Source organism: Grammomys surdaster, unplaced genomic scaffold (assembly GCF_004785775.1).
Source record: "Grammomys surdaster isolate TR1022 unplaced genomic scaffold, NIH_TR_1.0 126185, whole genome shotgun sequence".
NCBI lineage: Eukaryota > Metazoa > Chordata > Mammalia > Rodentia > Muridae > Grammomys > Grammomys surdaster.
Window position 1 is genome coordinate 757,052 of NW_021620991.1, and position 20,610 is coordinate 777,661.

Here is a 20,610-nt window from a genome sequence, read left to right on the forward strand (position 1 = left end):
AGAGAGAGAGAGAGAGAGAGAGAGAGAGAGAGAGAGAGAGAGAGAGAATGCATGTGTGTGTCTGTGTGTGTGTGTCTGTGTGTATGAGCATGTGTGAGCCTGTGCTAAGTCCTTGAGAGATGAACCACAAGGTGCTGGGTGATGCCCCTGGTGGCCAGGAGTAGCTCTGCCAGATTGGAGTAACTTCATGTTTAGAATGACAAGGGCTGAGATATCCTGGAGTGGATGAGCGTGACAGGACACCTTAGGCTGAAAGGCAGCAAAGGCACAGGATGCAGAGGGTACACCAGGTGACAACTGCTTGACCATGGTGCTGCTGGGTGTCGGCAAGTGTCTGCGGTGCCAAGGGATGCACAGGTGGAGAGATGGGTGTGAGATGGGTGAAAGGGTAACCTGGTGGAGACGTGCACCAGGCTATCCTAGAGCTCATGGTCGGGAAGGACAGCAGGAACCAGGGTGTGCCTCACAGAAGAGCATTGCAGGGCTCCCTGTTCTTCCTGGTCCTCTTGTGGAATACACGGAGGCTCAGCTTGGCAGGTCTCAGGTATTATAGCAGCAGGGAGGAGGGGTCCCACACCACAGAGGGATGTTGTCAGGCAGGTGAGGTGGCTTTGTAGGAAGGACGCAGGTAATCCTACCCAGTTACTTCATCACTGCCCTGGGGATGGGCAGGGTCAGGAATCTTGTATCTGAGCCTGGGGGTCTGTCTGTGTAGGAGGCGAGACAGTGGGTTTCCATGGTTCTAAAAGGACTGCAGGGAGGAAGGGCAGGAGAAGGCAGCCCAGGGCAAAGGGAAGTCTTAGGATTCAGACCCTGCCCTACCCCTCACAGGAGAAGCCAGGAAGGGTTTTGTTATGTCATGTCAAGAAGTCCTGTCCAATGTGGTGGGTGCATAAGTACTCCAGTCTGGCCCCTGTGACAGCTTTGGTGACGGTCGTAGTGAAGGTGACATACTAGAGCCCCACTGGCAGGGATCGAGACTGGATGGGACGTTTGTCCACGTAACTGTCTCAGCTCAGATGCACCAAATCACAGGCTGACACCTTGGTCAGGGGCAGGCCAAGTGGAAGCCTGGAGTCTCTCAACCTTACGAGGATTCAGGGTCCTGTGGAGGAAAGGGGTTTCCTGGGTTGTGCCTGCTGGCATGGACACTGGGTCCCTGGAGAATGACCTCCCAAGGTCACACAGGTAGCCAGGAATCTGGACCTCGGTTAATGCGGGAGCCTGCTCTAAGCAGCCTCCTCCCCAGGGAGGGCTCCCTGGGCCAGCAACTCTCCTGCTAGGCCCTGAGGTGCTAACCCTGATCTTTCTCGTTTCCCAGGTGTGAGCAGAGCACTGAGGCTACCCACTGCAGTGGGGCTGTGAGCTACCCAGGCCAGCTGTTCTGCATAAGCAAGAACTTTCTCCTCTAATCCCACTGCAAAGGACAGGCAAGGGTGGCCAGTGGAGAGAGCCACTCTTGGGTCTGGGGAGCCAGGTATACCCTAGATGAGAAGTTAGGTGCTGATGGAAGAGTCAGGCAGGTTAGCTACTGGTTAGTGCAGCCTGCAGCCAGAGGCGGCCACCTTGCGAGTCCTCAGTTTCAGCTTCTTTAGCCCACTGTGGCTGGGGTCTACCAGGAGTCCATTCTGGACTGCTGTCCAGGCCTCCTCCAAGTGCTGCTCCTCTAGACAGCGCTGCCCACGGATCAGAAACACACTGGCTGTCGTGGCCCGGCCTGGTTGCTCCAGCAGGCTGCTTTGAGCCTGGGCTGGTGCTAGGGCCAAAGCCTGGGTAAAGGCCTCTGAGGCTCCATCCTTATCCCCCAGACTCAGAAGCAGGCGACCCCGGGTGCAGAAATCTTCTGTCCTTCTTGGCAGGTCACTGTACTCTACAGGCTGCTGCAGCACCCGGTCCAGGTCCCTGAGCGCCCGGTCATACTCCCGCAGCTGGGTCAAGCAGGCCACTCGGAGACGCAGATGGTAAGGATTGCCCTCTCCGGCCAGGATGGCCAAAGAACAGTAGCTCAGTGCCTGCCCCGGATTCCCTAAATCCAAGAGGTTGCTTGCTTCCTTGGCAGCGGCCTGCAAAGGGGACACAGGGCAAGAGCTCAGAGTTAGTGTCTGAGCAAAGCGAGCCTTTGCTGGTGTCTGGTCCCCTCACTGTGCAAAAGATAACCACACTTCTGGAGGCCTGGTCATGGGTAGGGGTGAGGGAGAGGTTCCCTCCTTTGATTGGCCCAGTATGTCTGCCTAGTCCCTAGTCCCTAGGCAATGTTGTTTCCTGAGCAGAGGCAGGTCAGCACCCGAAGTTGTGTCTTTATCTCCTCTTCCCGGATCCTGTTTCTCTAGGCCACTGTGAAGGCAGGCAACTTCATCTCATTGTAAATTCGTTACGATTCCTCCATTGCTTAATAACCTACAACGGTTCCACAGAACCTAAGATGGGCCACTGGGGTCCCTCCTTTCCCCTTTGAACTGCACCCAGCCTCACGGCATACAACACCCGAAACTCTAAATCCTTCAGTTGGGGGTAAAGCTCAGAGCATCCCGGGCTCAGCAGAGTCCTACAGGGGGCAAACACCACAGGCCAGTTGGTTAGGCCAGATGTTTTTGCTAGGGGGTGTTGAAGGGTTCCGGGGGCCTATAGGGACCGAAGACCTGCTTTCCAGCATGGAGTGCAGTACCATCTCCCAGCAGTAGACTGAAGGCTCACGGGGAGGACTTGAGGCTCTGAGGCACAAAGGCAACCACTCTTCTTGTTCCCTGCTGTGTGACTGCAAGAGCCTCTCACCCTCTTGCCCTCCCTGCTGCATGGTCCACGTGGCTGCCGGGTACAGATAGAAGGCATTCAAAAAGGCTTAAATACAGACACAGCCTCACAAGCTCTGCTCCCCGCTCGGTCCAGCTCGGGGAGGGGCAACAGCCGTGCAGGCGCAGGCGCAGTACATATGGACCACGCTGGGATGGGGGTGGGGTAGCGAGACTGACACATGGCAGGAAGCCAGGAAGGCCACTTCCGGGTTGGCCCCTGTTGCTAGGCAACAGGAAGCTGCCTTACTAAACCCAGCCCCTGGAGTCTAAGATCCTTAGACCTTGGGATTTCGCCAGTGTTTTCCCGATTTTCCCCTTGAAGCTCTGAAACCTCCTCAGCCCTCCACCCCAAGTCCCCATTCCCTGCTTTAGCTCCAGGACCGCCCCCTCCTCCACACGAGGAGCTCGAGATTCTTCAGTCCTAGAGCTTGGGCATTGATCAGGATTCCCCTCTCGACTCTTTTAGAGTCTCAGGATTCCAGTTCCAGGATTCCTATCTGGCACCAGGACCTCAGAGACATCTCTGACTCCACTCAGGACTCCCCAGGCCCTGGACCTGTAAGCTTGGGGACTCTCATCCACCTTCCCTGAATGCTCAGACATGTTATCTTACCCCTTTTTCTTAGTTCACAAGTCATATCCCTGGCCCTCCCTGCTCAGAGGCTTTAATCTCTTAGAACGCTATACTATAGAACACTTCTATAGAGTCTATAAACTTCAGCCTAGACGTTCCTCTCAGTTCAACTCCAACCAGCGCCATCACAGCCCTAATCTCCTTTCTCAGGCAGCAGGTCCTTTGCTTTAGGAAGCCTTCAACAGGGCTCAGCCAACTCTCCCGTTTCAGCCACTCCAATAGGCCCTTTTCCGTGTCACCTGACTGGCAGAATTCAGAGCAACTGACAGAGGGAGGCATTCAGAAAGACACTTGTCTTGCCCCATGTCAACCCTTGACCTGGGTCCCTCTGACCCCAAGGCCTAAAGCCTCGACCTGTTAGCTTTCCTTCTAGGCTCTGCCCCAGTTACCTGGTGTGATAGTTTGTATATGCTCGGCCCAGGGAGTGGCACTATTAGAAGGTGTGGCCTTGTTGGAGTAGGTGTGTTACTGTGGGCATGAGCTTTAAGACGCTCATCCTAGCTGCCTGATAGTATTGTGCTAGCAGCCTTCAGATGAAGATGTAGAACTCTCAGCTCCTCCTGCACCATGCCAGCCTGGGTGCTGTCATGTTCCTGCCTTAATGATAATGGACTGAACCTCTGAATCTGTAAGCCAGCCCCAATGAAATGTTGTCCTTTAAGAGTTGCCTTGGTCATGGTGTCTGTTCACAGCAGTAAAACCCTAACTAAGACACCTGGCAACATACAGGTATGCCTGACTTAGTATAAAAGGGGCTCTTTGCCCCCTCCTCACTCTCTTACTCTCTTTCCCCTCTGTCTCTTTTCTCCCCATTCCCCTCCCCCTCTCTCTCCATGTCTTCATGGCCAGCCTCTACTCCTCTCTTGTCCCCACCCCTCTGCCTTTCTCTGTCTCTACTCCCTCCTCAACTTCCCTCCCCATGCCCTAAATAAACTCTATTCTATACTATATCCATCTATGGCTGGTACCTCAGGGGGAAGGGATGCCTCAGCATGGGCCCACAGAGGTACCCCCTTCCACCACATCATACTGCACCTCTACCAAACATATCTTGGTTCTATCTTTCTTTTTATAAAACACAACAGGACCTGTATGCCCTGATCTGGGTCCTGGAGTGGTCCTTGTACCAGGACGAGGTTCCTCAGTCCCAGTTACCCATGGCTTGCATGCACAAGCAAAGAAGCAGAGTTAGTATTTCCAGAGGTCTTCCCAGGTCTGGGGTTTCTTGTTCCACCTCACTCCAAACCCAAGGAATCCAGCTAGCAGCAAGAAGGGAGGAACTGCCTGGGGTAAGCATGGAGTCCTGAAGCTCGTGGTCCCAGGACAAAGTCAGCACAGGGCTTATGGGGTGCAACATACCTGCATGAGACTCTGCCGCTCTGGGGATTCAAGGAGACGTAACAGGAAGCCGAGCTCCTGAGTATCTATCTCTGCCAGGCACTGCAAGTCATGGGCAGCAGCTGATACATCTCCCCTTTTAAGCTGGAGCAAGCCTCTCCGGGCCTGAGCAGCCTCTGATGATGGGGTGAGGTGTAGGGCTTCTTGCAAGTGGGTGCCAGCCTCCTGATAATTGCCTGTGGGGACCAGGGAAAGATGTTCAGTGAATGTGGGTATGGCTGAGATGGAGGCATGCCCAGGAAGCCGGGCATCTAGCCCTAGGGAACTACTTTGATGTCCCCTACTCTGTCTTTGGTGGAGTCCAGTTGACGAGTGCAGACTTAGCCCCGGTAAGAGCATAGCTGTGGGGTAGCCCCCTGAAGTCTTTGGAGGACAAAGGCAGGTTACAGAGAGCTTCCCTTCAAACAAGGGCGACAGAAACCCACATGACACATGTGAATGGACAAATCCTTCTTGGGGTCTTCCCTCTGCCAGCAGGGGTATGTGAGTTGAAACCCCAGAGGGTAAAGCCAGGTGGTGGTAGGACACATCTTTAATCCCAGCACTCAGGAGGCAGGGACAGGTGATTTTCTAAATTTGAGGTCAGACTGGTCTATAGAACAAGTTTTAGGGTAGCCAAAGCTACACAGAGAAGAAACATTGTCTCAAAAACCCAAACCAAACAAACAAAAATCCAGAAGTTGCCACTTCACAGGCCCCACAGGGATTGGAGGTCACAGGATTTGGAATCTGAGAAGCCATAGACCAGGGCTCTTTCTCCACGGAGAATAACACAGAGGATCAGGAATGTGGGACAGAGGCCTATGTCCCCTGCTCTTACACATACCCAGCCCTGTGAGGATGTCTGTGAGAAGCAGGTGCCAACTGGGCTGTGCAGCATTGATTCTAACCAGTGCCTCCCCCATGGCAAGGAGGCCTTGGGTGTCCTTTTCCCTAAGGGGCACCCCAGTGTCCAGACACTGGTTCAGGAGGACCCGGCAGTGGGTATACAGGCCCTGGGTAAGGGGCAACTGAACTTCTGTCTTCAGGGAGAGGATCTCGGGGATAACAGTGCCCGGATCAAGCTTCAGGGCGGAGACCATATCATCCACAGCTTCCTGCAAGGAAGGAGAGCCCATGAGTGTCAGGGTGGGAGGGATCATTCCCATGGTTCATTTTCTCTCCCTGGAGACTCAGAAGGTCTGTCTCGACTAGCTTTCCACCTTCCCCCAGCTCTGACTATCCACGGCCTAACTACTACCGGCACTCACTGTGAAATCATTTAAGATCCACTAGTGGCCCCTTGGGGCTTGCACACCTATCCACGCAGACTGAGGTGTCGAAGCATGAAAGGAAGGATTACTCAAAGGTGGATCTGTGGGAATGTGGCTCTCCATCCCCGCTAGTGCTTGTGAGGAGGAGAATGTGGAGTTCTGATGTACAATCCCGAGGGCTGGAAGGCCTGATCTCGCTCACCCTCCTTCAGGGGAGGAGGAAGCCAGCACTATGGTCTCCCTTACTCCTGCTTGCCCAGCCCCAGGGTGGGGAGGATGGGCTGGCACCTGCAGCTGGTCCAGGGCCAGATGCAGGAGAGCTCGCCCACACAGAGCTTTCACATTCCCTGGTTCCTCCCGAAGTATGGAGTTGAAATCAAACATGGCCGTCTTCTTCTGACCCAGGAGCCCGTAACAGCGGGCTCGGACAAGGAGGGACTCACTGGCTCCACTTCCTGAAGGAAAAAAATGTGGTCAGACACAGCTTTGGCTGGCCCTCTTGTCCAGGGTCCCATCTAGTACTCAACCTTGGTGGGCACGGGGACACAAGGTCCACCCTGGGGAGCAACCACCCCACTGGGTACTGAGACAGGGTCAGGTAGCCAGGATAACTGGCCACTGGACAGGAGAGACCCAACCAGGAGAGGTGATTCCTGGGAGGACTGGCAGACGGTTGGGGTATTCTAGGAAAGTCTATGACTCTGTTTTGGGGGGAGTAGGCAGAGGTTGAGAGAACAAGTTAGTCCAGGCTAGAGAAAAGAAGCACATAGTAGGTATGCATGAGTGGACAACAATTCCCAGTGAACTCTGGAAAGGAACTCTGAAGGAAGAAAGCGTGGTCAGGCACAGCTTGACCACCAAATAGCATGCTGCCACCATACTCCTCCTGTATATCTGTCTGGTATTCCCACAGGGAACCACACAGCGACCTGCAGGAATCGGTTCACTAACCACTTCCCTCCCATGGGCTCTCTTCCACTTACTCTGAGGAGGAGCAGTGGAGAGATGCCAGTACAAGTCACCAAGAAGTCACCACAATCTGCACGGAGGTCTACACTACCTCCAGCCCTGGCCACGCTGACGTCCAGGGACTTGTATGTGCACCATGGCTCTCACATACTGTGCTCCAGCACACCCAGGGCAGTCCTGCTGCAACCCAGATGGGATGCCTTGGTGATGTGTGGAGGGCAGGTATGGCCATACAGAACCTGTCACTACTGTGAAAGTCTCAGGGGAGCCAAGGTCTGGCTGACATCTCAGCATGGAGTCTGCAGGGGAGGGCAGATCAGGAACAGGGCAGTGTCTCAGTTAGCCCAGGCCCTTCTCAAGCCTTGGTATGTTCATGGACAGCCAGGGGTTCTGGGGTGCTCTTGGTAAATGGTCCCAGTCTTGTCCACACCCTGGAGGCTCCAGGGTGCAGGATACTTCGGAGCAAGCTCATTCACAGATCCCATGTGTGCCCTGTGCATCTGGCACAGGATTGGACCGAGGCTGGCAGGGGTTCCTACCTGCAGCAAAGATGGCCAAAGAGAGATAGGCGATGGCTTCCCTGGTGTGGGCCTCACTGTCTGACCCACCTGGCCGGGCCCACAGGATACGTAATGCCCGTGAATGGCAGTGGCCTTGCAGAAGCTGCAGGTCCTCATGATGGAAGATATCCAGCGTGTGCTGGAGGCAGGCAGTGTCTCCAGACTGGGCTACCTTCTTTACTAGCTGTAGATGTGAGATCAGAGTCATTACAGTCCTCACCGCTAGCCCCCTTTTCTTCCTATCCATGCCCGTTCCAGCAGTTGCTGCCAGTAGGAGGGCCTGGCTCTGTTTCCACAAGTCTGGGGTCGAGGAAAGCTGTCTATTCTGAGCCCTGGAAGGTTTTCCATGAATTGCAGCCCCAGCCACTTAAACCTTTGAAGGTGTGTTTGTCTCCCTTTAAAGAGTCTCACAAGGACAGGGATGAGGGGAACAAGGAAGGGCTGGGCAGAGGGGAAGCCCACTCTGCAAAATGGTTAGGTGGGGTGGGGCTCTCCTTTCCCTGAGTCACCTGGCTGGAGACTCCACCCCAACATGCTGACACAAGGAAGGCTTAAACAACAAGCTTGTGCAAGCGACCTTCAGAACAGCATGTGACAGGGACTCGAGGAGCTCCTCAGGAGGTGTTTACCAAGAGCCAAGGAGTCTGACCAGGCTCTAGCCAGGTGTCCTCAGCAGATATAAGCTCCTCCCTCCATAACTCCAGTCTGGCAGATGCAACATTGTTCCCCATGAGCCTGGTGCAGATTCCTGTCCCTGGTGGAAAAGGATTGGTTGGTTCTAGGACGATCTTTCTGCCCACCTGTCTGCCCACTGGATCAGGATTCCAGCCAGGCCAGAGAAGAACAAAGAGGTTGACTGGTCCCTCAGCCCAGACTTTGAGGCCCCAAATCCCCCAGAAACAGAACCTCGGTGTAAACAGAAAGCCCCACAACACCTAATCCAGGTCCTAAACTCTGCGATTCCAGAGGAGGGTTCTCAGAGGCTGGCAAGCAGGGTCAAGGGCCTTGTAAAACCCACGCTTCTGTACCAGGCTGAGTTACGTTCAAGTCCAGCTTATCTGGGAGGGTTGAGTAGGAACGCAGCCTATAAAGCACTGGTTCTTGGTCACTTTTCACTATATCACAGCCAAAGCAAATCAGAAGTACCTCGTGTAAGCAAGCACCCCTCAGGTCCCAGGGGTCTCACCTAATTCCCTTGAGAGTTTACAAGAACAGGCACAGATGAGGAAAATGAGGGTCAGAGAGACAAGGGCTGGATACAGGTGGTGAAGTGGGTCTGGCTTTTCCAGAGTCCAGACTGTAGGGAGCAGATCTGGGGCCACAGGATACATAGTGTCCCCTGCAAAGCTGTACAGGATATATAGTGTCCCTTGAAAAGCTGTACAGGAAACATAGTGTCCTCTGCAAAGCTGTACAGGATTCATAGTGTCCCCTGCAAAGCTGTACAGGATACATAGTGTCCCCTGCAAAGCTGTACAGGATACATAGTGTCCCCTGCAAAGCTGTGCCCATTCCTTCCCTGCACCAGCCTACCTGGGCCTACTCACCTGGTTGGCATCATAGCAGAAGCCCCTCCGCAGCTGAAGCAGGGCCAGTCGCACCAGCACAGGGGCTGCCTGGGGCCTCCGGGAAAGAGCCACCAGCAGGGATTTGTGAGCATCATCCAGGCGGCCCAGGCGGTACAGGGCATCAGCTGCCAAGAGGCAGGAAGTCTCATCCTCTGCATCCATCTCTGTTAACAGCATGGCCAGCTGGTACACACCGTAGGCATCCCTATGGAGAGGGTGTCAGTGTGGGGCAGGCCTTTTTGTACACGTACTCCACTGAGGTCTTGTTCCCATCCATGCCCATAGTCTGGGCAACCCCTTTCCCATTGAGATGCAGAGGGAAGATCACCTCTGTCCAGATTCCTAACCTGCTCCTTCACTCTCTCTCCCTGCTCCTCCTACCCACCCCATGGGGCAGGCATTACACAGAAGTAAGCACCAAATCTGCCTAAGGATCCCAGCAGACCCCGCCTCAGTTTCCTTTTTGTAAACACAAGAATTGACGGTTTGGCTTTGCTGGGCTCATCACAAAGAACCATAATCGCAACAGCAATTCACACCAGGGCAGAGAAAGCTCGTGCAGAGGTGTGGGGTGTGGACTGACAGTAGTGGGGGAGGGCTAGGCAGCTGGAGGTGCACCCACCAGGCAGCACTGTGTCACGTGTGTCTGGGAGGGCAGGGTGGGCAGCACTTGAAATCAAAGACCCTTCCTTGTTGCTGCCCAGGAGTCAAGGCATTGTGAAGACAAGGTGTCACAAATGTGTTTAGCCACAAAGAGAAACTTAGAACTCATTCTCTACTGCAGGTGGGACAAGCTGCAGTTTCAGCAAAACCTCCATGTTTTGAGACACTGTGTGTGCACAAAAAGAAACAACTAGAACTACACACTGCAGGGGACTAATGTTCAAGGATTTTAGGTTTTTTTCACTTAAAAAGGAAAAAGTGTGTGTGTGTTGCGGTGGGGAGTGGGCAGAGAGATGGCTGGGTGGTTAAAAGCACTGGCTATTTTCCTAGGAGACAGGGGTTAGATTCCCACCATCCTCTTGGTGACCACAATTGTAATTCCCAAATCCGAAGAGTTGGCGCCCTCTTCTGGTTTTTGCTGGCCCTGCACCCATGTGATACACATGCAGGCCAGCAAATTAAAAAAACAAAAAGATACAAAATAGAACAAGAAAATCATTTTTAAAATTGTGTGTGTGAGCACGCGTGAGTGTGTATGTAAATGAGGGTAAGAGCCCTTGGAGGCTAGAGGCATGGGATTCCCCTGAAGCCGAACTTACAGGCTGAGGTGAGCTACTAAGTCAAGTGCTAGAAACTAGGCTCTTATCAGGACTCACTCTTAACTGTTAAGCCATTTCTCCGGCCCCTTGCCCCCTTCGATTTTGACTTTTTGGTTTGTTTGGATTTTGTGTTTTTGAGACAAAGTCTCACTTTGTATGTAGCCCAGGCTGGACTGGAATTCACTGTGGAGCTCAGGCTGTCCTCCTGCATCAATTTCCCAAGTGCTGGGGTTGCAGGTATGAGCCAACACCTCCAGCTTGTTCCTGACATAAAGGAGAGAAAGCCCACAGGGTACCACTTTCTGAGATCCAGGATCTGAGATTCAGCCCTGGCCTAGGGAAGCCATCTAGCGGATCCCAGCGCAATTTTCTATCAGACTTCCCTTGCTAGCTTCTACACCTCCGGCGCTGGGCCAGGTTCTCACCCCTCCTGCGCCTGCGCAGCCTTCGCTGCGTAGCTAGGCGAGCGCAGCAGCATCTTGCGGCCCTCCTCCCGCAGCACGGTTAGCAGCAACCCTCGATGGTTCCAGGGTACGTAGGCTTTGGCGACCACCAGCGCCTCCTCCGGACGCAGCCGGCAGGCGGTGACATAGTCCAGAGCGCCCAAGAAGGCGCTGCCAGCCAGCACGCGCAGCAGCCCTCGGCCGCACAGCGCGCGCACGCAGCCTCCCGCGTGCGGCGCCGCGCGCTCCACGACCGCCTGGAAGTCCTCTCGCGCGCGCCGCGCATCGCCCGCGTGCAGGGCGCAAAAGCCGCGCAGTGCCAGCAGTGGCGCGTGCTCTCCGGTGCGGTCTCCCGCGCGCTCCCCGGGACGCCTGGGTCGGAGGAGGCGCTCACACTGCGCGCGAGCCCCCGCCACGTCCCCGGCCAACAGTAGGCACTCGGCCAGGCGAGTGCCCAGCGCGGGTCGCCGTCTGGCGGGCGCCACGCGGAGCAGGACACGGAGCGCGCGGGTCACGGGAACCAAGAGCTCGCGGTCCGCATCCCGGCGCAGCTCGGCGCGACTTCGCACTGCCTCCAGGAAGCGGGCGAAGCCCAAGTCCGCGGCCTCCTGCGCCTGCCCCTGCAGGCGTTCGCGTTCCTCGGCTGACAGCAGGGCCTGGAACTGCCTCCGCGCGCCAGCGGGGCTCTCGCTGAAGGCCTGCTGTAGGTCCCGCAGCATGTCCCCGACTGGGCCATCCTGAAAGAAGGTGGCGACCGCGCGGGTGACCAGCAGGGCTGCCAGGTGCTCACCTAGGGACAGAAACAGGTGTGGTCTGCCTTCCTACAGCTCGCTCTGTCAGCTCAGGGTATCTCCCCAAAGTCTGCTGGAACCCAAGGCTCCAGAACCACAAGGTTGACTCCGAGCCCGTGGACACCCAGAGAGTTATGCCACAGGACTTGTGCCAGCACCACAGCCAGCAGCTCCCGGTGCCACCCAGCATTGCTTCTCCAGAGTGCCTCCTGTAGGCATCACCTGTTAGCCCAAATGGAAGTTTATTTATATTCCTTTCTGCCTTGACTTTTAATGATGGGCTTTAGTTTTCTTTTCAGGGATGTAACCACACCTAGCCCATTCTGTGAAGCCGGGGTTCTGACTCGGACTTTGTAGGGTCACCAGTTCTGGACATCTTTGCTGTTCTGCCTTCTTGGGACTCAACACTTCTCTGTAGGACACAGAGACAGCAGAGGGGCCAGAAAGGAGGCGTTCAGTTATCTGAAGTCCTTATCAGAAGAGTGGGTGGACCTGGGCCTTGGGCTGGGTGTCTGTCCCCTTCCCATTGTTAGATGGGAGTTATAGTTATGGATACTCCCCGGGCTCTGAGGATGGATGTGGGAAACACACTGCCACGTCACCGAGGCTAGTAAAACAACAAGCAATCGGCTTGCACAGACTGGCCGAGAAACCCGCCCAGTCCTGGTGTTAGAAGCCAAGGGTGGAAACAAAACGTTGTGAACAGAAGGTCAGCCTCGGAAGCAGCAGAGGCCCCCAGGAGCTGCTGACATCACACCCATATCTCCGTCCAAGAATACAGCCACGCACAATACATTTCTTAATTGTCCCACAGGCCAGTTCTTCAGTTTCCCATATCAGAGACTCTCTATTTTTTTTTTTTTAATTTTGCTGACTCTTCTCCCGTCTCTACAACACTGACTTTTTTCATTATTATTTTTCTTCTCAGTTAATTTCCATTTTGGGGTGGGGGTGGTGCTGGATATCAAACCCAGCTCTGTGTACACGTTAGGAAAACACTTAACCGCTGAGTTATATATCCTAGTTAGAACTTCTTAAACTGTACCCCAGACATTTGAGTGATGCTTCCTTCCTAAAGACTCTGGATTTAGTTACGTGCTTCAGATGAGGGCTAAACTTTAACCAGTTGCTTTATCTAGACTCAAACTCCAAATTCTCTCTGTATTCGGAAGCAAATTCTCTTTTTAGTTCCTGAAGCTGCCACCTGATGCTTTAGACTTCTCTCCTACTTGTGTTTAATCCAGCACAGAGGGAAAAAATCTCCAAGTTGTGGTCTTACCTCATGTAGCCCCAGTTTTATGTGTCCAGGCAGTGACCGTCTGACACTGTCAGAACTTGCCTTTGATATTTTATCCAAATTAGGAGGCTGTTGCCTGTGGGATAGGCTGCTCTTTCCCAGGACCAGATCTACTGTTACCTTTAGCAGTTTTGACAGCCTGGGTCCTCTAAGCTGCCACTCCACGGTTTTAACTTTCATTTTTTCTGGGGTTCATTAATTAATTTTCTTTCCAATAGGCTGTGTCCGAAGAAAATACTTTTCCATTGTGTTAATTTGCCTCCATCCTGTTACCATGGTGCCAACAATTTCCCACATGTTTTGCTTGCTATCTGTGTTTTCTCTTTGGGGAAAAGTTTTTTCTTCAATTCCTTTATTCATTTGCCTTGCTGATAAGTGGGTATTCCACAAGTACTTTGCATGTGGTTGTCTTTTTCTGCCATCATATGTTTTGAAAACATTTTCTTCTCTGAGAATTGTCCTTTCATCTTGTATAGGTGTGTGAGAAAAACTTTAAAATTTTAATTTTATAAAACGTATTACATTTTCTCATTGTCTCTACTTTTGTATCTTTTAAAATAAATATTATTTATTTATTTATTTATTTTATTTATACGAGTACACTATAGCTGTCTTCAGACACACCAGAAGTGCATCAGATCCTATTACAGATGGTTGTGAGCAACCGTGTGGTTGCTGGGAATTGAACCCAGGACCTCTTAACCGATGAGTCATCTCTCCAGCCCCTACTTTTGTATCTTCAAAAAAATATTTATTTATTATTTTTTGAGGGGGACAGGGCTTCTGTATGTGACTCTGGCTGTTCTAGTACTCATTTTGTAGACTAGGCTAGACTCAGACTCTGAGATATGCAACTCAGCCTCTCAAGCATTGGGACTAAAGATGTGTGCCACTCTGCCCAGCTTATATGATGTAATGCACTTTTGCCTACCAGATATATCAGAGCCAAGACATGGAGCCTCCCAGTTCTCTCCAGCTGACTCCTCCCTGTACCTTGCCATTCAACAGACACTTTGTCCCTCTTACCACATCCCAACAAAGGAGCTTTGTGTGCTCGCCTCTTGGTGTCCTATGAGACTCTCTGGACAGCTGACCGTAGACTGAAATCCACAAAACCCGGCCGACGGAAAGAAACCTTTTTCTAATTTGGTTATCTAAGGTATTTTGCTATAGTAAGAGAAAGCGGGTAGCACAAGGTTGCTGCCCCACCCAACCCCTCTGCAGTCAAGTCTTCAAGGCTAGCTCTTTAAATCATTCTTGGTCCTTCATTAACTGTGTCCACAGTCCTGCTACAAATGACTCAGTGGCTCTCACTCTGCAATGCTCTCTCCCAGGTGAGGACCATGGTCTCCTGTCTGAGTCCAAGGACCCTTGATAGATAGTCCTGGTCTGGGCCATCCTTCCAACTTCCCAGCCTCCTCTCTGTTTCCTAGCCTCCCACCTTTCCAGCTCCATCCCTCCAGCCTCTGTTTTCCCATTCATCTCCTTCAGCTTTCCCTCAGCCTCCCCCAGCCTTCTAGGTCCCAGCGGGTCTAGCGCCCCCCTCTGGCTCCTGAATCAAAGTCCATACACAACAGCAGAAGAAGCATGCTCACATCGGTTTGAAAACCCTCCTGTGGTTTTAAGAGTAAAATCCAGACTCTTCTAGACCCCGGCCTGCTGCCACCTCCTCCCCTTCAGCCACCCTGACTATTTGGTGGCAAAGACATTTCAAGTTTCTTCCCAAGGACATTGGCATGTTTTGTTTGTTTGTTTGTTTTGTTTTGTTTTGTTATACGTGGATTCTGAAAAACCACCTCTCCTGAGACGCCTTCCCTGACTGACAGCCAGATTTGTGCCTTGCATTTAGTAAGGCAAGAATTTTGTTTGCTCCTTTTTTGGGTTGTCTGTCTTTTCACTGTGGTGTCCCCAGCTCCGTCCCAGTCCCACCCCAGCCCCGCCCCAGCCCAGCCCCGCCCAGACCCAGTTCTGGTCCCATCATAGGTAGGTTTACACTGTGGCTGGAGCGACTGTCGCCAAGGCTCTTGGGGAATGTGACTTTATGAGTCACTCTCCTACCTTTGGGTCTACTCCCTGTTGAATCAGGCTGAATGTCCCGGCTGCATGCTGCCCGGCAATCCTCAAACCTGCCTCTACGAAGCAGAGCTTCTGGTGACATGGTACCCATCCAGCTGCCTCTGGGGTCCAGGGCTTCCAGAAGTCCCCGGCAGTTGGTCTCTTGCTGGCTGGCACTACCTATGGTCTTCAAGTGTCCTGAGAGGTAGTTCTGGAGTGTGCCAAGCAGCCTGGGGAGGTAGGGCTGCTGGTGGCTACGGATGAAGGCCACTGTCCGGTCTGCGCTGGAGGCAAAGTTCTGAAGATAGGCAGCTATGCCCTCTCTGGCCTGGTCCACAGACAAGACCCAGGCCAGGGCACGCGTCAGCTGCAGCTCCAGGGCTTGTTGGGAGTGCGCATCCAACAGCTTGTTACAGCGCCGCACCACTTCCACGTGACGCCCTTGGGCCAGCAGGCCAGCCAAAAGGTACAAGACAGTGGCAGGGTGATCTGGACAAATGGCACCGAGGAAGGCAGAGGCCAGTGGCCCAGTCAGGGAGACCACCACCATGCCATCCCAGTGGATAGCAGGGATCTGGCTGTCCCCACGACACCAGGCCTCCAGGGTGGCCACGACAGGTGCCCCTGGGTCCTCAGCCAGGAGAGCCTGTACATGCTGCACGGCTGAAGGGGCGTGGCAGCTAAAGGCCGCCAGGTAGAAGGCTGTGGCTAAGGGCAGCTCCCCCAGGGCCAGGTGCTTGTCCCCCTCCTGGCAGAGGCAGGCCACAAGCCCCTGAGCTGACATCACGGTCTCAGTCCCCACTGGCCCATTTTTGGTTTTCCTGGGTACCTGGAGGAGGACAACTGTAGTTAGTGTCTGAGTTGTCATGGTCACCTGCCCTGCTGCCACCCTTGAGCCTGGCCTCCCAGCTTCGGCCACTGAGTCTTCAGAATCTGTGCAGACCCCACTGAGTGGAACCTGATACCTGGCCACTAAAGAGATATTTGTGGCACTCTCTAGGCAGGCAGTCTCCAAAGCTGGGTATGGGCTCTGCTAGGGCCCATCAGGTTGGGTTTCAAGTTACTCTTATCTCTTGAGCCTCAGTGGGATGGGACCCTACCTACTCAGGTCAGCCTAAGAGGGCTTTGGTGTTCAAGTTAGGGAGAGAAACTGAGTGCTTAAGAGATCAGGGGCCTGGGCAGATGCTGGGATGCCTGGCTCCATCTACCTCCAGGAAGGTAAATAAGTGACTCAAACTCCAACCCAGCACCACATCCCTACCCACTTGCTCACGCCTGGGTGATGCAGGCTGAGGGCTAGGGCTAAGAGTTGCCTGCCAGGTCTGGAGCAGGGTGGGGAGCACTACCAGACAACCCATGGTGGGGAGCACAACCAGACAAACCTTGGTGGAAGTATTACCAGCGATCCATGGTGGGGAGCACTATCAGACAACACACGGTGGGGAGCACTACCAGACAACCGGTGGTGGTAGGGAGCACTACCAGACAACCCATAATGAGGAGCACTACCAGACAACACACGGTGAGGAGCACTACTGGACAACCCACGGTGGAAGCATAGACAACCTATGGTGGGGAGCACTACCAGCAGCCCATGGTGGGGAGCACTACCAGACAACCCACGGTGGGGGGCACTACCAGACAACTCATGGTGGGGAACACTGCCAGACAACCTATGGTGCAGAGCACTATTAGCAACCTGTGGTGGGGAGCACTACCAGACAACCTATGGTTGCTCAGAAAAATACTCTAGAACAAATCTGTCTTCTAACCCTGCCCTCTACCCCAGGAACTACTTTTGGCCCCAAGTAGCCCTCCGTGACAGACACATGTACATATGCCTACCCTGCTCACACTCACAAGCTGAACCAGCCAGATCTGGGCATGGAAAGGTTCTGATGACTCAAATTTCTTATTAGGCCAGGGTCGAGGGTAGTGGGTGCAGCTGCTGGTCAGCCCCAGGGGCTCTAGGCCCTTAGAGACACTGGCCCAACACTGTAGACACGGAAGTGGGCGGGGCTAGTTTCCAGGGAGAGTGTCAACATCCCAAAGCTGCCTGGCTGCTCAGCTATGCCCTCTAGTGGCCAGGCCTGCTCAGGCTTCGGGGAGGACCAAAGTAGGTAAGGCTTCACTGGACTTCACAGGGCAGCCTTGGAGGAGAGAACCTAAGTCTTGGAGGCGGGAGGCTCAGGAATGTACAGTGCCTGGGTTCCGGGTGAACTGTCCCATGCCTTATATTATTCCCTGCCCCGCACGTTCACGCTTTGTCTCTGCGTCCGAGAACTCAACCTTGGATGACCTGATGGCTTCTTTATTCCATATCACTCCCGGTCCCATTCTCCTCCCTGCAGGTCTCTGTCCACATTGGGGTCTTGTGGTTTTCTTATTTGCCCCAAGTCCTTGGCCCCACTGGGCAAGTAGGCTAGGATCTAGTTCTGTGCCCACAGCCTGTTTCCTGGGGTTACTCTGACTCTGGCTGAACCCTTTGTTGGGAATGACCTGGTCTAGACCGAGGAGGGGGGATAGGGTGATGTTTTAGAAAGAGGAAGTAGGGACTGGGCCCTGAGAATCAGTCCCGGCTTGGTCAGCTGCCCTACAGGGCATGGTGGGTAAACAAATTTGTATGATTGCAGAGGGGTGTGCTTTGGGTGGCCCCTCCCAACTTGCCTCACCAAAGTGTCCGGGTATGGGTCAGCATTGGTTCTTCTGGGGGCCCTGGGGACTGGAGACAAGGCTGCTGGGGGGTGGGGTAGCTTCCTGGGATACGGTCTGCACACAGTTCCCTGTGGAAGGATTTGTGATACAGAGAGACTGGGTCTGAGGGTGCGAGGTGGGTACAGCCAGCAAGGCCCGCTTCCCCGTACAGCCCACCTTTTCCCACCTTCTCTTCAGCTCCTTGACATTCACAAAGGCACAAAACTCTTTCAGTCGGCAGTGGTGAGGGCTTATTAAGAAATTTCCTATTATGTTACTTTGATTACTTTCATTTTAATTACCCTAATTAGGCGAGCTCTGTAATGGAGTGGGCTGTCCTGTGGGGCTGTTGGAAGGGCCTGGGGCACAGAGGGGCACTGACTGTGGCAATCACATTAGCCCTGATCTGTCCCCTGTGCCCTGCCTCGGTGTATAGAGCCTGAGGGCCTGCAGGCACTGGCCAGATGGCCCATCTTCTAGTCGGGATTGGGTTGTGCCTGCAGCTCCCATTTGGGAGGGACATGCCTGGGTGCTGGAACCCACCTGCCCATGCTGTATCTTCTATACTGTGTTTTCACTTCTGATACCGTGGTAGACAAACACTGGCTGCTGGAGATGGGTGGGGAGTCCAAAGCCTGTGGCTTCCGAATTCCAGAATCTGGACACGGGAACCCATCACCTGGCTTTAGTCTCCCTGGTCCAAAGGATTTCTGCTGTGACTGACTCAAATCTATCTGGTGGTGGCTGTGCTCTACATAGAACCTGCTACCCTAAACACCCTGCTTTGCTGGGGATCCAGGCTGGCTGAGTAGGAGTCAGCCCTCCTCCATAGTGACACCCTTAAACAACCCATGAGAACAATTGCACAAGAGGTATTCTGACTGTCTGATCGCTCCTCTGTGGTGATAGCTTTGTGTCTGAGGTTGTGCCTGGCCCCAGGTGAAGAGGGGCAGAGTCACTGTAGCTTTGAGGGCTTCCTGTGTACAGTGTTTAAGCAGGGCCCAGGGATGCCCTTCATTGGGAAGAACCAATTGGGTGACCAGGGTCTTCTCAGATGAGCAGGGAACAGGGCAGACGTTGAGAAAACTCTGAGGTCAACCTTGTAGGGTGCAGGTCTGGTAACAGCAGGTTACTGTTTTGGGACAGTACTCTCAGGGCCTATAGGGAGCTCTTTCTCAGCTCTCCAGAGGAAGACTGGGAGTGGCTGTTCCCATGGGATCTTCCCAGATCCCCAGTGTTCTCCCAAGAGGGCTAGATTAGAGAGATCTGGTGCATCTTCCTAGAACTCTTTCCTGCAACTTGCCCCTCAGATACTGATGTGTCCCCGATGGTTTGCTTTAACTCCAGGGGCTGGGAATATGTTCCCCCTTTCCTGGTGAGGATCTGAGACCTCCTCACTCTGAGAGCTGGTAGTGGTGCTGGATACAGGGTAGAGGTCTTGGCACGGCTCATAGGTGAGTTGGTCCGTTTGTCTATCCATCTCCACCGGAGTCTGAGCATCTCTGCCATTGACACGTTCTCCCTAAGGGCTTCCCCGTGAACCTTGTCCACCTGCCTCCTTCCCCTTCTGTTCCTTCATAGGTGCTCACCTCAGAGGCTCGTTGTGTCTAAGCCAACATGAGTCAGAACAGGTCTGCACCCAGGATCCCTCAAAGGGCAACCTTGGGCTCTCGGGTGCTTTTTACTCCCGGCTGTCTTAAGAACCAGGTACAATGTTGGCTAATTCTATGAGCCTTGTTCCTGACCATACCCACCAGGGCCGTCAAGCATCCAGAGTGTTTTGCTAGGCTGTATAAGCTACCCCAAGCCTCCCTAGCCACCAGGGCTTTGGATACCCTCCCCCATCAGGGTTCTATGTGACCTCACTCAATAGAGAACCCTTCAGGCTTCAGAAAATTTACCTGAGGTAATCTGGGAGTTACCTGGTGGAGTTTCAACTTGTCTTCTCCATTGACAGCCAGCAGGAACTGTAAGCAAATGACCGTCCTCTCCTCTCCTCTCCTCTCCTCTCCTCTCCTCTCCTCTCCTCTCCTCTCCTCTCCTCTCCTCTCCTTCCTCCTCATCAGCCTAGACCCTGCTCAGCTCTTGGCAGGCCTTGCAGCTGGCAGACACGTCCAATCCATGCCAGCCAGGGAGCTAGCTCCTCTTGTTCCCTGGGGCTCTTGTTCCATCCTGAGATCAATAATGCAGTAGGATTGGGGTGTACCCCTTTTCCCCAGCTACCTGCCCACCTGCTGCTTCTGGCTGCTTCTGTCTCTCTTGCAATCATAGGAGATCACACCCTGGAGGTGGGTAAAACACTTTTCCTGAATAGGGAAAGCGTTATAGGGGTGACGTGTGAGCATTTGTGGAGGCTGTCCATCTGGGGCTTCCAGGCTCCTCTGGCAGACAGTTCGGCTGTAGACAGGGTTGTGTTCATGGAAGGGGAAGCCATGCCCCCCTCCCACTGCTGCTTTACTCAGCAGGGACCTCATCTTACCAGTGAGAACTGGGTTATGAGGTTAAGTGTTGGGCTCAGGCCCTAAAGGGGACTCTTGGCTCAGAAGTGTCTTGCTTGGAGCCTTGGGTATCTGGTCATAGGAGCTAGGCTAGAGTGAGGAGATCTCCTCAGACAGGCCTTCCACGCAGCTCCTCTGTTCTTGCTCCCATTGCCTCATCACCGTCAAAGCGTAACACGTGTTCAATGGTATCCATCTCAGCATCTGTGTGCCTGCAGCCCATCTGTGACACATCTGAAGCACAGCTCACAAAGCCCCAACTCAGATTCCAACTTAGGGATTGGCCCTGCCCCTTCTCAGCCATCTCAGCACCTGAGTTACTCAGGCCACTCACAGTGGTCCCTTGTAGGGTTCTACCACAAATAGTCAGGGAACTCTATCCTCTTCCCCCATAAG

At 53.7% G+C, this 20,610-nt stretch overlaps 1 protein-coding gene across 1 annotated transcript; it reads right to left on the reverse strand.

The window, feature by feature from the left end:
• Nucleotides 1–1,535: 1,535 nt before the first annotated feature.
• Nucleotides 1,536–15,806, reverse strand: Ttc34 (tetratricopeptide repeat domain 34). Its single transcript, XM_028757784.1, has 8 exons — nt 15,026–15,806; nt 10,862–11,669; nt 9,154–9,379; nt 7,586–7,790; nt 6,366–6,532; nt 5,651–5,921; nt 4,786–5,000; nt 1,536–2,063 (listed from the first exon to the last, which is right to left on the reverse strand). The coding sequence occupies exons 1-8, from the start codon at nt 15,804–15,806 to the stop codon at nt 1,536–1,538; spliced, it is 3,201 nt and encodes a 1,066-aa protein (XP_028613617.1).
• Between the last annotated feature and the right edge of the window lie 4,804 nt (nt 15,807–20,610).